The sequence below is a fragment of the Oryx dammah genome, unplaced genomic scaffold (assembly GCF_014754425.2).
Source record: "Oryx dammah isolate SB20612 unplaced genomic scaffold, SCBI_Odam_1.1 HiC_scaffold_5, whole genome shotgun sequence".
In the NCBI taxonomy this organism is placed as follows: domain Eukaryota; kingdom Metazoa; phylum Chordata; class Mammalia; order Artiodactyla; family Bovidae; genus Oryx; species Oryx dammah.
Window position 1 is genome coordinate 87,949,092 of NW_024070189.1, and position 16,400 is coordinate 87,965,491.

Genomic DNA, 16,400 nt, shown 5'->3' on the forward strand with positions numbered 1-16,400 from the left:
CCGAATAGCAGCCAGTGAAGCAGGAGGAAATCACAGAGCGTGCAGTATCCCAGAAGGCAGGTGAAGAAACTCTTTTGAGGAGGAGGAAGTGTGTCGAATGTACTGAAAGGTCAAGTAAGATGAACACTAAGAATGGTCATTGAACTTGGCGTGATGGAGGTTACTGATGGTGCTGACACAGATAGAGATGTGGGAATGAAAGTCTGAGAAGAGTGGGTTCCATAGAGAACAGGTGTGGGGAGGAGTGAAAAGAAAGGGGTACTGAGAATGAAAAACTGCTTTAGGGTATTTTTCTATAGGGTTGCACAGAAACGGAACAATAGCTGAAGGCAGGTATGAAGTGAAGGAAGCTCTAAGATGAGGTCTATATGGAGCATGTCAATACACCAGCGGGAATGACCCAGTAAGAGGGGAGAACTGATGATGGAGGAAAAGTGGCAGAGCCAAGAGCGGATGTTACCTAATGCCAAGTAGAGAACTGGGGACGTTCATCCTCTCTCTAGGCAAGCTGCTTTATTTATAAGGTAACAGAACAGGGAGCAGATATTACACTCATTGTCTCTTTTGACCCTCCTAATGATCTTAGTAAGTAGGCACTATTGTTGCCATTTTATACAAAGGAGAAAACCGAAGCTTTTATAAACTAAGTAGTTTGTCTTAAGCAATAGTTAATAAACTGGTAGAGCTGAGATTCAAACTGAAGCAGTGGCCAGGTGGTAGGCAGCAGGAATCCTTCCCAATTGAAGTGCTGCCAACCTGTTCTGTTGCTGTTTAATGGGCAGGATGGCAAATGGACTGAGTCTGTCTCTCAGTAGTCCAGGTGGCCACACAGAAGGCCCAAGATGGCAGTGGGCAGGTCTGGGCCTCCACATCCCTGCTATGCCTCTGAGCAGCACCTAGCTGTGACACACCTGTCCAGGGATGGCCACACCCTGAAGGCAGACAGTTATGGATTTACAGTGGCCATTTCTGGAATATAAGCAGCATGCACGAGAAACAGCTAAACACTGTTAGCCTAGCAGCAGAGTCAAGCCAGACTGGCAGCCTTGGTTTGATCACTGTTCAAGTGGCAAGTGCAAGCGCAGGCTTGACCTGGGTAGACTGGCACAAGCAAGACTCAAATACTTAGCAATGCGAACTAATGAAATATTTTTTTTGTAGACCTGTTCTGTGAATGAAGCCAAGACGAGTACAAGTACGCTGAAAGACCTCTTGGAAAGGCTAAAGACTATTATGAAGGAGAAATACTCAAAGTGTTGAAGCTGAATATTTTAATTTATGAGCTTTTAATAGCCTTATTTTAAACATATTTATATATTTATAACTCATCATAAAATAAAGTATATGTAGAATCTGATGCATGATGTCACTTTAATGGCATAGGCTATATTTGCTTGCCAACTGTTGGGAAAACCAATTTACTGAAGAGACCAAAATTGGTGTCAGAGTCAAAAATGAAACACTACTTCCCTCTCAAGTTTTCTCACTGGGGACATAATGCATGGTCTGATTAAAGAATACAAGGCCACACGAGATGTAAACGATAATTAAAAGAGCTTGCAGATTAAGTCCAGAAGTCACAGTGATTATCGAAAAATTCTGAATTGAAAAGGTGTCAGTTGGATGCTTCGAACATTCTTCTATTGTCACATCGGTTGTTATATTTAGTCCACGAGCATGGGGGTGGGAGGAATAATTCTAGCACACTACACGGCACTACAGTAAACAAGAGTTAAAGTCCTAATAATGTAAATTCCTTTGATTCTCAAGTCTTAGAACCAACCAATAGACAAAGCATGGAAGACTTAATTATGCTTACAGAACAGACTGTAAATGCTATCAAACTGAAAACATAAAAATAAGCTGAAAATGATTAAGAGGTAAAGAGCAAAAGAAGAGAAAGAGAGGTGGGGGCACCAATACCCCCCCCTCAGGGAGAGGTCAGCAATATTGTCAAAGGTTGATGGAACATGAACAAGTCAAATATTTATTCAAAATTGCAAAAGTAACACAAGATGTAAAAACAGCTTACTACATAATTTGGAAAGGGTAGTATAAATAAGGCAGACTCTCATTTTTCAATGGAGAAACCAACACAAAATATCTAAAGTTTGATAAAAACAGTTGGCCTGGTGGTCATAAGTTGATGAACATTGCAGTTGGAGAGGGGTACATGAAGTTTGGTTGCATTACTCTGCTTTTACATGTTTGAAAGTTTTTACAATAAAAAGTGAGGAGAGGGGAACAACAGTGAGTAAATCAAGAAATCCTTGGAATTATAATGGTAACCACCAGAGAAACTAAGAAAAGGGGGGGGAAGGTGGATTGTTGAGGATGGGACTCGGAATAAGGAACAGTGAAAGGGCAGGAGATTCTTGGCTTTCTACTTGAGGTCTGTGGGTATGACCATGTGCACAAGTGAGAAAATGCTTTTAGAAGTTTAAAAGTTAGGGGACTTCCCTGGCAGTCCAGTGGTTAAGATCCTGCACTGCCAATGCATGGAGTGTGAGTTTGGTCAGGGGACTAAGATCCCACCTGCCATGAGGTGCAGCCAAAAGATTAAAACAAATTAAAAGTTAAAAGTTAAAGCACTAAAATTAAAAAAACAGTAACAAACATTGGTGCAGATGGGAAAAAACTGAACTATCACACGTTGCTGGTATGATCGGAAAATGGTACAACCATTCTGGAAAACAGTATGGCAGTTCTTCAAAAGGTTAAACACAGCTACCATATACTCCAGCAATCCTAACCCTAGGTATCTACACCAAGAGAACTGAAAACATGCCCACACAAAAACCTCCACACGAATGTTCACAGCAGCATTATTCATTTATAGCAAAAAAGGAGAAATACCACAACTGTCAATCAACTGATGAATGGATAAACAAAATATGGTATAGCCATACAAATATTACTTGGCAGTAAAAAGAAAAGTATTAGCATATGCTACGATATGGGTGAAGCCTGGAAACACTATGCTAATTCAAAGGAGCCAGACAATAATGCCACATATGGTATGATTTCACTTATAAGAAATGCCCAGAAGAGGCAAGTCCACAGCGGCAAAAAGTAGAATACTGGTTGCTAGAGGCTGAGGGGATGAAGGAAGACTGAATGACTGCTAATAGATACAGGCTTTCTTTTGAGAGTAATGAAAATGCTTTGATATTAGACAGTCATAATGGCTGTACAACTCTGTGAAACTACTAAAACCCACTAAATTATATACTTAAAAGGATGAATTTTACAGTATGTGACATATCTCAATAAAGTTGCTATTTTAAGCAATTAAAGGGCAAAAAAACAAATGTCAAGTCATTGAAATTTGCCTTTAAAGACATGTCTGCAAGAATATGGATCTAGTAACAGTGAATGAGCATTCTCTTTTCATTCTTGCTCACACACATGACAAAAATTAATACTAGTACTAAAATTATACCAAAACATGTAACATCTTTTTAACCCTTTCAAAATAAGGGAACAAATCAAAAGCTTAAAGTCTCACCCTGACCACAGCCAGTTTCACCCTGCCCACATAAAATACCAGCATGCCAAGGGCAACAAGTAACTAAGAGAGTCATGGAGCCTTCTAAGGCCACAATGAAAACTTTTAATTCATTTGCATTCAATGGCTAATGTGAGCTGTAGTCTGCCACAGGATATGACTTGTGGGTTATAGTTTGTGTATGAGGCCAGGATGGTAAAAAGAAAGGCAGTCGGAACAAAGAGAACAGGCCACGGAAGGGTCGTACGTAGGCTCCAGGCACGTCTGTCTGTCATGGATGGAAATATCCAACAGTAAGCGCTGGGGTTTAGCAAGGGAGTGAGAGAACATGAACCGAGGAGGACACACGTAAGAAGGGCGAGCAGAGAAACGTCAGGATTAAGTGAAAGTTGAGATGCTAATCGCTTAAGCACGCTCACTTAGGAAACTTAGCTACAGCCCACACCTACTTCATGGGACGTGCGTCTTGTCTACACTTGGAATGTGTGACACGGACAGCACAGGCTGACCCTACCTCCACCTTTTACTTATGAGCACAGACTATCTCTAACTGGCGTTTGTAGATAATACTTACTGAATAAGCAAATGAAAGAAAAGGCAGGTTGCTCAAATCTATAGCTGAATGATCTTCATTGAAATGCAAGCTAGAAATGCCAGCCTCTGATAAAAGTGCACCAAGGGCTCTCTTGTTGCGAGTCGCCAGTGCCCTGTCTTGACTTTTTCCCACCCTTCTCGGCAGGTCCTCTTGGTCAGCTTATTAGGGTGCCCAAATCACCTGAGAATGCAGAGTTTCAGGGCAAAGCGCAGGGCACAGTTTCCTCATAGCCTGGCCTCTCAGCATACAAGGTTAGCCTTGCAATTCCTACCACCTTCCACTGAGGACAAAGCAAGCACTTTGCCTAGTCTCGGAGTTGATTTCCTGGTTCAAGTGATCAGTGCAACTGGAGCTCCATTCCCACGTGGAGTTTTCAAACCTCCTAGTTAGCTACCTTTGCCCTTGAACACTCAAAATTTTCTCCTCAGCTCTAGCGTTTCTTTTGATCCATCCTTCATGTCACCCTCTTCCTTGTTCAATGTTCAGTCTCTAGGCTGTCTCTTCCTTGCTTGCTTCCTATTAGCCAGCATTAAACCAAACACAAGCATGTTCAGATGTTTCAGGAGGTGACTGCATACCTGGGTACCTGCTATGCAACATCAGTAAAGAAGAGTAAAGATACATAGGTTCCCTCAGCCTAGGGACTGGTCTTGAGGGCAAGACAGCCAGCAAGGGGAGGAGGACGTTGGCTCCTCTGGCCCATGACTGTCCCAACCTCCAAGGCACAGGTGTGTACATCATCTGCTCTCCCAGCTCCTCCGAATCTAATCCTTCACAATCTTTTTCAGCAGTTGCTTTTCTAAAACACAAATAACGTGAGTCACCCCCTTAAGATCCTTCTGTGGCTTCTCACTGCTTAAAGAAAACTCTTCGACAGCTGGATCCTGGCTTGTCTCTTTCCTCTTGAGGATCATCAGTCCCTACCTCTTTTGCCTTACTTCAAGCAGGCCACCAATGCACATGAGACTCACATTACTCCTTCTGCCTGGAATGCCTTGCCGTTCCACTGCTTTAACACCTTCAACAGCACTTCTGGGGCGAACCTTTTCTGACCTTCCAGTCAGATAGACATGTGCTAGGCATGGGGTCAGCTTCTAGGGAGGAATGCTGTGCCTGGTATCTCACCATTCACCCTCCTTCACTACAGCCCTTGACATGTCATTCTCCACTCATCTGGGCATGAGCCATGCATAGGTCCACAGCAAATACAGAAGACACCTGGTGATTGAGCAGCATAACCCACGATGGAATAGAAATCAAGGTCAACATAATATTTCTGTAATGACTCTAGCAGTTTAGGTTGGGTTAGGCAATATCCTCTTGTTAAGATTGGTATCAACTCTGAGAAATATTCTATTCAGTTGTAAAGTCCCAGTTAAATTCCTTTGTAAAGCTGGAGAAATGAAGTCTTTGATTAAAAACTAAAATTTCCCCAGGCCTCTAAAAAGGGGTGGGGGAGGGGAGCAGGTGTAGAAGAATGTCTGATCTGTCATATTCTTTAGTCAGAGCCATAAACGTGTTTGGGTAAGACAAAGTGATGTTCTGATAACATTGATAAAAGTAACTTTAAGATTGGGTCACAGGAAGCCCAAGATAAATGCTGAGAGGAAACAGGTTCTTTTTGAAGTAGCCTCTTCATAATCATTTTCCCACACATGTGTTCAACTTCCGAAGGAGGACTGAATACTTGATTTGCTTTGCAAATGAAACAGTTTAAGAATGAGACATTCAGATAATCTTATAGCTTGTTTAGAAGGCTCACTTTAAATTTAGGCTGCAGCTTCAGAACTGTGTTAACAGTTCCTGTAGGCACATGTGAACTGAGGTACCTTAGGCTGGTACTTGGGATTTTTATTTTGCTGTTTTTAGTACTTGAATTTAAAACAGACTCTCAAGGGTCTTCATAAGAAGGTGGGATGAACAATGACCTCAGCAGCATCCTGACAACACAAGCAGCAACAGGCTCCCTGAGGGTGTTCCTTAGTGGTGTTGCTTGGTGAAAGTGAGTATCTTAGCTCCAGAATACAACTGGGGAGGAGGGGCAGCAAGTACTGATTCTCTTGCTTACACTATGGCAGGCCTCTCATCTTACTTTCATATTCTACACATGTGTAGCAGTTTTACACCAACAAGCAGTTGTGAAGAGCGAGAGCAAGATCTAAAATGACCAGAGGAGTCCCCTCTCTATACAAAAAGCACACGGAAATCCTTTGAAACTTGTCGACAAATCAAAACTTCGTAATGTCCACTGTGAACTTCTTGTGGCTGCCTAATAATTAAAAAGTGTTTGTGAAAAGAATGCATGATTAACAATAATTCAAGCAATATTATGGCTTGAGATATTTTAAGCAAATTAAGTTTTTGAAAGAGATGATGATACCATTACCACTAAGATATGTCTTTTACCTTTTAGTGAGATACATTTTCCATACAGACTTTTTAAAGTTTCTGTTCTCAAATACCTAATGACAAGGATAATAAAACTTAGGTTAAATTTTTTTTTTTTGGTGAAAATAAATTTTTATCAATGAGAAGCATTTTTTTTTTTAATTTTTTTACTTTACAATACTGTATTGGTTTTGCCATACACTGACATTTGAGAAGCATTTTTAAAAACATCTCTCCCAGGTTTCTGTATCATGATGACTTCTGTTTAAAGACCTGCAACATTAAGAGTTTCTGGTACAAAACTACACAGGCTTTTCTTAACCTCATGAAATTGAGATGTCAAGCACAAAGAACCTGTTTATTCATTATTAAGATCAAGACAGACACAAACACAAAAATAGTTCAGTAAAGAAGCAGACCACAATTACAGGCATTAGGCTAAAGATTTTTATTTCTTACTTAAGCATGCTGTATGTATACATACAATATCAATATATACAACTTGAACAAATACAATTTATACATAAAATACAGGAAAAGTGTAGCTTTTGAAATTAATGCAACAAATTCATCATACAATTTGTAATTCTGGCCAGTACACAGTATTGTAGTAATACTATTGAAGTTACTGATGATTTAAATTAGACTACAGTAGAAGTTCAAAGGCACTAGGAAGATCTATGTTTTCTTCTAGCATTTATATCAAAGAGTAACTAAAAAGGAACACAGATGCATACATTAATAAACTGGGCAGACACTGATGTACTTAAATGTAAACTCTACCCATCCTTCAATTTACAGCCCTGCAGGAAACAGGGGGACTTTCCTTATGATAACAGTTAAGGGAAAAATGTTATTAAAAGATGAAAAAGAAATACAACAAACTAAAGCTATAATCATAATTTTAAAAAATATGTTATAATTGAAGTAGCACCACCCTCTCCCCCAAAGTAAACTTAAATTTCTTGCGGCAAAAAAAAGGTCCCCTTTTCTCAAAAAGTAGATGACACAGCATGTGAAACTGATTCTACTTGTGGGATGAACACATGGATGTAAACCTCCCACTTAATTACCCCTACACTTTACAAGAATCTAAACAAAAATGGGGAATACTATCATTTTAATATCCCAGTTATTACTACATATATTTGCAAGGTTTACTAAAGAACATATCACAAACAACATTCTACCAAGGCTCCTCTTAATAAATATTACTTTTTTAAATTAAAGAGAAAAATATTGCCATTCACATTCAATAACCTACTTATATGTGATACTCATTTTAAATGTTTATTTCAAATAATGAGCAAATTTATCTATATCTTCTCATGAAACTAACACTGAAGTTACGAAATACTTCATTTGTGGACAATGACACAAAGTAAATGTGAAGAAACCACAGAACTGCTATGATTGGAGCTAAGTGAATAGTTTTAACGTGAGGTTCCTATACTTTCACATGGATACTCAGGCCTGGCTCCAATATCTAATCTTGATATCAGTTCTAAAGTAATGCTAAAGCAGCCTATTTTTAAAATTTCTCAATGTTTTGACTTTTTATAGCTTTCTGTTACTGCAGTGACATGGAAAAGAAAAAAAAATCTAAGATACTGACTTAAATTTTCCTTAATGTTTTAAAGCTTAATGCAAAAGTTATCCATTTTCTATTAAATGGATGGTTAAAGGCTAGACCTGTGGACTTTTAAAAAGAAGACAGTCATTTTTTTTTTCTACTGATAAAATTAAGATTTCTCTAGAGTAATTACTAATAGAGTTAAATGTGCATCTATAACTGCCAAGATATTCTGCTTACACAAAGCTTTTATAAGACATAAGTTCACCTCATGTCTTCACAGTATCTAAACAATGCCCCACAAAGTTATAAATGTCTATCTTGCACATCACAAAGAAAATGCTGTTAGTTAAATCCAATTCTTCTTACCTAGAAAATATTCACCATACACAAGATATTTAGTACATTACCTTTGAAATGTACTTTATGGACACATTTTTACACAACTCACAAGTATGCTACCTTCACTCCCATTCTATACACAGCTTTGTAATTGTAAAACAATATTTAACTAAACTTACTAATTTATGCAGTCTTAAAACATGTAGCCAATGTATTTCAGGGGTGACTACATAATTTTAAAACTCATAAAAGATAAATATATATATATAGTGGTTTTAGAGTAGCATAACTTAAAAAAATAAAAATTTTTCAAGCAGCCAACAAAAAAACAATAATTCTATCTATGACAACTTTTCTTTTTTACTATAAAATAAAAATAATTTTTATTTTAGAGGTATGGTCTAATTGGAATTGTCAATGGAAGAAATTCAGGGAAGACTATTTTCTTTATAAAATAAGAATAAAGACAAAACAAAGTGTTTTAAAGGCAAAGAATTAAAAGGTTATTTTTCCTGCTTTGGTTGTATTTTCCAGAAAATGGAGATCTTTCTTAATTGGGAGAGACAGAGCAATTTCCATCAAAATTTAGAAGTCAGACACAAGAAAGTATCTGTTAATCAAGCTTCAAAGTAAATTTAAAAAATAATACCTACAGGGGCAAATATTAGTGACCAATACTTAGCTTCTTAATTTTCTGTAACTGGGTGACTCCTTTATATTTAGTTACAAATTCAATGTTTCAAAAAACACAAAATCAAAATTTTTGACCTGAAGTTAAACTGGCAGAAAAGGTCAAGAGAGGTCCAGATGAAACATATTTTCAGCTTTTGTTTCTTAAACATGTATACTTCTAGACTATCAAATCATAAAAGTATTCTATAGATCAATAAGATCACTCATCTCATACATTAAATGCAATGAATGTGAGTATAAAAATTAGAATATATTTTAGAAGGCCAGGTGGGTGTTAGGATTCCATCACCTCTTAGATATGCAGCCCATACATTCATATGCAACAGGAAACCACAGGATAACTAGACCTGCAACTTTCTATGTGCAAAACAGGACTTATTCTTTTTTTTTTTCTATTTTGAATATCTGTCCAGTTATCTAAATAGATAGTAGTTGAGTAAATCACTGGTAGACTTATGCATACATTTAAACTGCAACTCTCTATAGTATGAACTGCTCCTTCAACTTTCCTGCACAGTATAAGTTGAAAAAGTAATTATGACAATTTGAACAATTACCATTGGTACAATTTTAATGTTATATTAACTTAATATATATGGACTAAAAGATATTAGGCAAATTATTAGTTTCAGTCTTACTCCATGATTTACAAGTGGCATTACTGGAAATTACACAAAAGTCTTCAATGTTTTAATTAAATATTTTATCCAGGCATGAGAATATCACTAATTTTTATTCTGACTTTAAGTCTGTAACGTTTACTGAAGTAAAGAGTCAATTACAGTTTCAGGCTTTGCAGAACGCTTTCTGTTTGGAGAAGAGAAAAACAAAACATGAATGCTTCCCTAAAAGACAAAAGTATAAGCACTTTACATTATGCAGCAGATAATATCAAGCACCCAGAGAATCTAGAAACCAGTCAAGGTTTGACATGCTATGTTAAGAGATCAATTAATGCCTGCCTTTTCAGGCTAGGGAAAAGTCACTCAGAGTGAGCCCAAGAGCACGGCACTGCACTCCACCACCCACAATGATGAGGGAATGAGTGAATGATAAATCAGACTAGACAATGTGGACAGGCCGAGTGGTCTGCATGCCTGCCAGATTTGAACTCCTTGATTACCTCTTCTGGAGTGTGCTAAAGGTTCCAGCTTATTCAGTGAAAATCAGCCACAAACCACCTGAAGCAACCCCTCATAGATGACTGTGTAGGAACTGATGGAAATGCTCCATCAATCTATCATGTTTAGTGCAGTTTTGCTTAGTACACGGAACTATGTGTCTCTAATGAGGAACATCACATTGAACATTATCAAGTAATGTAACTTAATATCAAAAAACCGTTTAATGTGCATATTTGTCTATATTTATGACCATTCACTGTTTTCACAATACAGCAGGCTAATTCTGGTACACAGAGGTGCTGGGTTTGGCTCATCTAATGTTCACTCACATTTTTTTTTTAAGATTAACAAAAAAGTACATTATTTTAAAATGAGCATTCTGAAATCTGTATCCACATACCTTATTAAATTTTTTGCTTGGCTGTTTTAGGTCCATATAGTTTCTTAAAAGTGACTAAAAACAGAGACTTCATATAAATAATTCTTATTTCTGGTTTCTCCTTTGATACAGGGAGATCCAGAAACAATGGGCCCTCTTCCCCCAAACTCACTAGAAACAGGGCAGCAGCTACTCAGACCACGCTCTGTTCCATTTTACCCCAGCACGTCAATGCCTGTTTTTCTCCTGCATTGAGGCCAACTGTCTTACCATTTATCATCACACTTGTCTGTTACTTTTTTTTTTTTTTTTGCTAACTGCAAAGTTAGGAGGAAAATACCTCCATTAAAAGTGAAAAGCTTAATGATCTAGAGGAATTTGTATTTCTTTGAACCAATTTGCTTCATTCATTAATAACACATGCATGGCTTCCTTTGGCATATGAAAAGCTTTTCATGTCTGACATCTAAATGCTGGAGAATGTAAAAATTTATATACTTTTAATATGCTGATTTCTCCTTCCAAAATTTATAAAAGTTAGTTATGCCTGTAAGATTATGTAACATAAAAACATTAAAACTTAAGACTTTTGAGTTACATGTAGGGTGAAGGCTATGGACTCAAAGTAGGGAAAAATAAAAGCTTATTATTTCCTATCATTTTAGGAGCCCCAAAGTCTTACAGTCAGTTTAAATAAGCTGAACAGTATTTGATGTAAGGAAGGGAGAGAATAAACAAGCTCCAGCTGCGGACTTTCATATCCTGGTTTCCCTGGGCTACATTACAATACATTTAAACTACTCAACAGTCAAAACTAGACCACAAAGGAGAGGGAATGGTAGTCAGAGAAGTTTTCTTTAACTGGTAACTGAGGAAATCAAGGTTCCTGAGGCAATATTCATGACAGAAAAAATGAATCAGTTGAATACAATACCTTGAGAGTCTAACCAGGCAAATTAATTGGCATCTCACCAGAAAAATTAATACAAAGATCGAGGAATTTGCCTTATTACACATTTGGAAAGAACAAAGTAAATTAGAAATAAATTCTACTAGTCAGGAGGACTAAAGAAGTTAGAAGACCTTATTTCTTTAGCCAGATCTTTATTCACTCAAATCCGAACTATATAAGGACTTGAATTACTTAGTTAAATAGTTACCATGTTAATTGGGTTTCCCTTGTGACTCAGCTGGTAAAAAATCCACCTGCAATAAGGGAGACCTGGGTTCGATCCCTGGGTTGGGAGGATCACCCACTCCAGTACTCTGGCCTGGAGAATTCCATGGACTGTACAGTTCATGGGGTAGCAAAGAGTTGGACACGACTGAGTGACTTTCACTATCATGTTAATTAAATTTCCCTTCAGTTCAGTTCAGTTGCTTAGTCGTGTCTGATTCATGCAACCCCATGAATTACAGCACGCCAGGCCTCCCTGTCCATCACCAACTCCCGGAGTTTCCTCAAACTCATGTCCATCGAGTCGGTGATGCCATCCAGCCATCTCATCCACTGTCGTCCCCTTCTCCTCCTGCCCCCAATCCCTCCCAGCATCAGAGTCTTTTCCAGTGAGTCAACTCATCTCATGAGGTGGCCAAAGTACTGGCGTTTCAGCTTTAGCATCAATGTACCTAATTTGAAAATCTCACTGCCTTTGGCTCATGGGACCCAGTTCTTACCTTCTCCCAGTCTTTGGCCTTGCTTTTCCCTTTGAAGTCCGTGGCCTCTCTAATTTCATCAAGGACTGCCGCAGGCTCTCCTCAGTATAGGCAAGATACACATGAGAAAGGTCCACTTCAAAGGGCTATATAAAGAAAAGGAATAAGACATTCTAACACACAGATTTGAGGGAAGATTTAAAATACTGAATAAACTCCTAGAAAAAAGCCAGAGACAAAACCAAATAAATATCTACAGATATATTTTTCTAATGCCATATACTGCAAATTATTTACCAATCATTGGTGAAGAAGCCCTGACCCACTATAAATTCCTCAGTAGTAAAGAAAAACTGTTGGTTTTTCCTTAAAGCTGTTGCTTTCTCTTGTTAACCTAAGATTAGGACCAGCTTTGAGAGGGACAGACACATTCCAGTCTCTAAACAAATCACCAAGACCCAGAGAGGTGGTAAAAGAGTTTCTGAAGAGGACTCCATGCCCCTCTTGTGATACAGAAATGATAAATTGCCCCCATGACTGCCTGTAAGCAGAACTGTCCTAATAATCACCCGATTCTAGAGCCTCTACTCTCAAAAGATTAGCCTATATTTCAGCAGAGCTGATTAACAGATATCATGATAACACAGTTTAGTGACCACATTCCTATAAAGAACCAACTGTAATTTGTTTTCTTTAAAAAAAAAAAAAAAGGCACTCTTACATCTTTCTCCTTTTTATCTGGAACTGGAGTCTGCTTTCTCATGTTATTTCCTGTGTAGGCAACACATTTCTCAAAAAAGGAAAAAAAGACAGGGAGGAGAATTATCTTAACTAGCAATTAGTACTATGAATTACTATGAGATATTCTGATGGTACACGCATAAAACATGATCTGAGAGATTTCCCTGGTGGTCCAGTGTTTAAGAATCCACCTGCCAATGCAGGGGACGTGGATTCAATCCCTGGTCAGGAAACTAAGCCCCCACATGCCATGGGGCAACTAAGACCCAACACAGCCAAATAAGTAAATAAATGTTTTTTTAAAAAGAACAAAACATGATTTGAATGCTGGGACAGAAAGGGAGACCCAGAGGTCATTCAGTCCTACACACCAACCAATAATACCATCTCTCCTGAATATTCTGTATTATAACCTTTAATCATCTTATCCATCCTAGTGGATGACCATCAGATTCATCCTCTGGACCAACCTCCCCACTGTGGCCAGCACAACTCCTGTCTATAGGAAGTATTCCATTAACTGTTTCATAAAAGGATGAAGGTTAATACTCACTAGCTGCCATTCTCCTATGTCTTCATTCCAATGGACATAGTTTTCAATCATTTCCTTTTAAAAGAGTCAAAGATGATCTACTTTTAATATTTAGTAACATTTAAAATACTGAGTTAAACATGGAACTAAAATCTTAATATATTAAGTGAAAAAAGTTAAGTTTCAAAACATTATGTATTGCATGATGCCCTTTTGGGGCTTCTCAGATAGCTCAGTGATAAAGAATCTGCCTGCCAATGCAGGAGACAGAGGAGAATGAGGGTTCAATCCCTGAGTTGGGACGATCCCCTAGAGAAGGCAATGGCAGCCCACTCCAATATTCTTGCCTGGAAAATCCCATGAAAAGAAGAGACTGCCAGGCTTACAGTCCATGGGTTTGCAAGGAGTTGGACATGACTGAGCAACTGAGTAAGCACATGCGATGCCTCTTTTATAAATTTAAATATATATACCTTCAAGGAATATAAGTAGATGCAATTAAACTATATAAAAATAAAAAGCAAGGAAATAAAGAATTTAGGATTCAGGATGGTGGATACCTTGAGTGTGAAGAGGTAAAGGGATGGAAGAGGGGGGAGAGAAACCATTTGCTTAGAAATAGGTCACTATAATGGTCCTAGATTTTGTTCTGGGTGACAAGTTAACTACAAAATAAGTAAATAAAAGAAGGCCATCCAAGGACCATCAAGGACAGTGTACTGTGAACCAAATATTAATTCTAAAAGAAAGAAAGAAAAGAAAATTAAAGAGAAAAATAAAAAAATATTAAGCTTATATTTAGACAAATTTCTTAAAACTGTACACAAATTTAAAAGAAAATTTAAAAGGAAAAGAAAGAAAAAAAAATTAAAGCTTATATTTAGACAAATTTCTTAAAACTATACATAGATTTAAAATAAAATTTAAAAATCAATGTTAAAGTCTACTAAAATGTACTGGAAAGAGATATTTGGTGAAAAGAATAATAGAGGCTCTGATTTTAAAATTATTCTAGTATTCAGAGTTAGCATCTATCTAGAGATGAATGGTAGTGATCACTGCACAATATTGTGAATGTACTTAATGAAATGTACTCTTAAAAAAAGTTAAAATGGTGAATTTCATATGTCTATTTTACCACTTCACCTCAAACGCACAGAATTAGCATCCATAAATGGGAAAAAAAAATTAGCACAGTTCTGTTTATTCTATTCAAAGGTAAAGAATGTTGAAAGAATAAATAGGACCTATGCCTTTACATGAATTACATGAATCTGGCCTTTCTCCTAAGGAATGAGGAATTCTTATTCAGATACTTAGTTACTCAAATGGAGAATAATATAATTAAGAAAAGTTAACAGCTGGAGTGAAATGTGATGGAATTAAAGAAAATTTTATCAGCAAATGACATGTAAATATTTACCGCTAATTAAATTAGAAATTGCATTTCTTTAGTCCTTAACCCCAGTCAAGTGACCTAATATTTAAGTCAGAGAACTTCCCACTTACTTGATAATCCTGAGGTATAAAGTTATCAATAATAAGCATCTGAAGTCTCAGTTCCCGGCTAAGTTGTCGAATGTTCTCCAAGAGGCCTTCAATTTCCCTCTGATGTTCTTGTTGGAGATCAGCCATCTACCAGAAGCAATGAAAATACTAAGAACAAGTAAGATTTTAAATACAAAACAATTTCATCTGACAGGGCAGTAGTCTAGGAAACCTTGTAAAAGCTTACCCAGTTCTCTCACAAAAACAATGGACAGAATAATATAACACTATCACTGTTTACTCCACCACATTAATAGTTAAGGCTGAAATAAACTATTTTTACTAGCTTAACAGATGAAATTTAAAATTGCACAAAGGCGAAAATTTTATTTCTGTAAAATTTTAAGCACACTTTATGACTCCTTTAGGATTCTTAATCATACTTGCTGCTAAGTCGCTTCAGTCGTGTCCGACTCTGTGCGACCCCATGGACTGCAGCCTACCAGGTTCCTCCGTCCATGGGATTTTCCAGGCAAGAGTACTGGAGTGGGTTGCCATTGCCTTCTCCTGTATAATCATACTTAATCAAAGCTAAAAAATTCAAACAACAATAATAGGTAATTTCTAAGAGATCAACCTCTGACTTTGCAGCCATCAGCATAGTCCAAACTTTCTTTAATTTCTTGGTCTTTCCTTGTGCTTCTTCTTGCAAACTGGTATACTTTTCTTCAATATCCAAGCGTTCTTGCTATGACAAAAAGTGGTGAACTTCAGAATAATTTTCTTCATTAAAACTTAATTATTTAACAAATGATATAAATGTTTAGCAAGTATTATCTTTCAAAGTGAAAGTGAAGTTGCTCAGTCGTGGCCAACTCTTTGCGACCCCATAGACTGTAGCCTACCAGGCTCCTCTGTCCATGGGATTTTCCAGGCAATAGTACTGGAGTGGATTGCCATTTCCTTCTCCAGGGGATCTTCCCAACCCAGGGCTCGAACCTGGGTCTCCCGCATTGTAGACAGACGCTTTACCGTCTGAGCCACCAGGAAGTCATTATCTTTCAAAACAATCCATAGATATGCTTTAAAATTTTATTAAGATTATAGATGCTCAGCTTTTCACTATAAAAGTAAATACCTCAGATGAAACATCAACCAACAATAAAAATTCACATTACCTCTTTTTCCTCAAGTTCTCTACGAAGTTGCTCTGCTCTTTTTCTCCTTTCTTCCAGTTCCATGTTGGATTCTTCAAGAAGTTTCTCTTGTTCCTCAGCTTTTGCCAACAAATCAACACCACCAACAATTACCTTCTTCTCCAGTGCAGATAATTTCTCTAGCAAAGACTGATGCTCCTGTCTGTTAATTACAATGAGAATAC

At 37.4% G+C, this 16,400-nt stretch overlaps 2 protein-coding genes across 4 annotated transcripts in view; one reads left to right on the top strand and one right to left on the bottom strand.

Annotated features, from left to right (window-relative positions):
- Positions 1–1,316, top strand: part of IL4 (interleukin 4) — a 7,855-nt gene extending 6,539 nt beyond the window's left edge. Inside the window, exon 4 of the mRNA XM_040241827.1 lies at positions 1,162–1,316. Within this exon, the coding sequence (XP_040097761.1) occupies positions 1,162–1,260 (99 nt within the window). The 3' untranslated portion in view covers positions 1,261–1,316. The remainder of the gene's footprint in view (positions 1–1,161) is intronic.
- A 5,604-nt stretch (positions 1,317–6,920) lies between these two features.
- The window catches only part of KIF3A (kinesin family member 3A), an 82,956-nt gene continuing 73,476 nt past the window's right edge, over positions 6,921–16,400 (bottom strand). For all 3 annotated transcript variants that reach the window (XM_040241828.1, XM_040241831.1, XM_040241829.1), the window contains 7 exons: positions 16,198–16,378; positions 15,657–15,767; positions 15,041–15,166; positions 13,553–13,606; positions 12,980–13,048; positions 12,280–12,404; positions 6,921–9,906 (listed from right to left, as the gene is read on the bottom strand). In XM_040241828.1, coding sequence (XP_040097762.1) covers positions 9,858–9,906; positions 12,280–12,404; positions 12,980–13,048; positions 13,553–13,606; positions 15,041–15,166; positions 15,657–15,767; positions 16,198–16,378 — 715 coding nt within the window. In that variant the 3' untranslated portion in view covers positions 6,921–9,857. The remainder of the gene's footprint in view (positions 9,907–12,279; positions 12,405–12,979; positions 13,049–13,552; positions 13,607–15,040; positions 15,167–15,656; positions 15,768–16,197; positions 16,379–16,400) is intronic.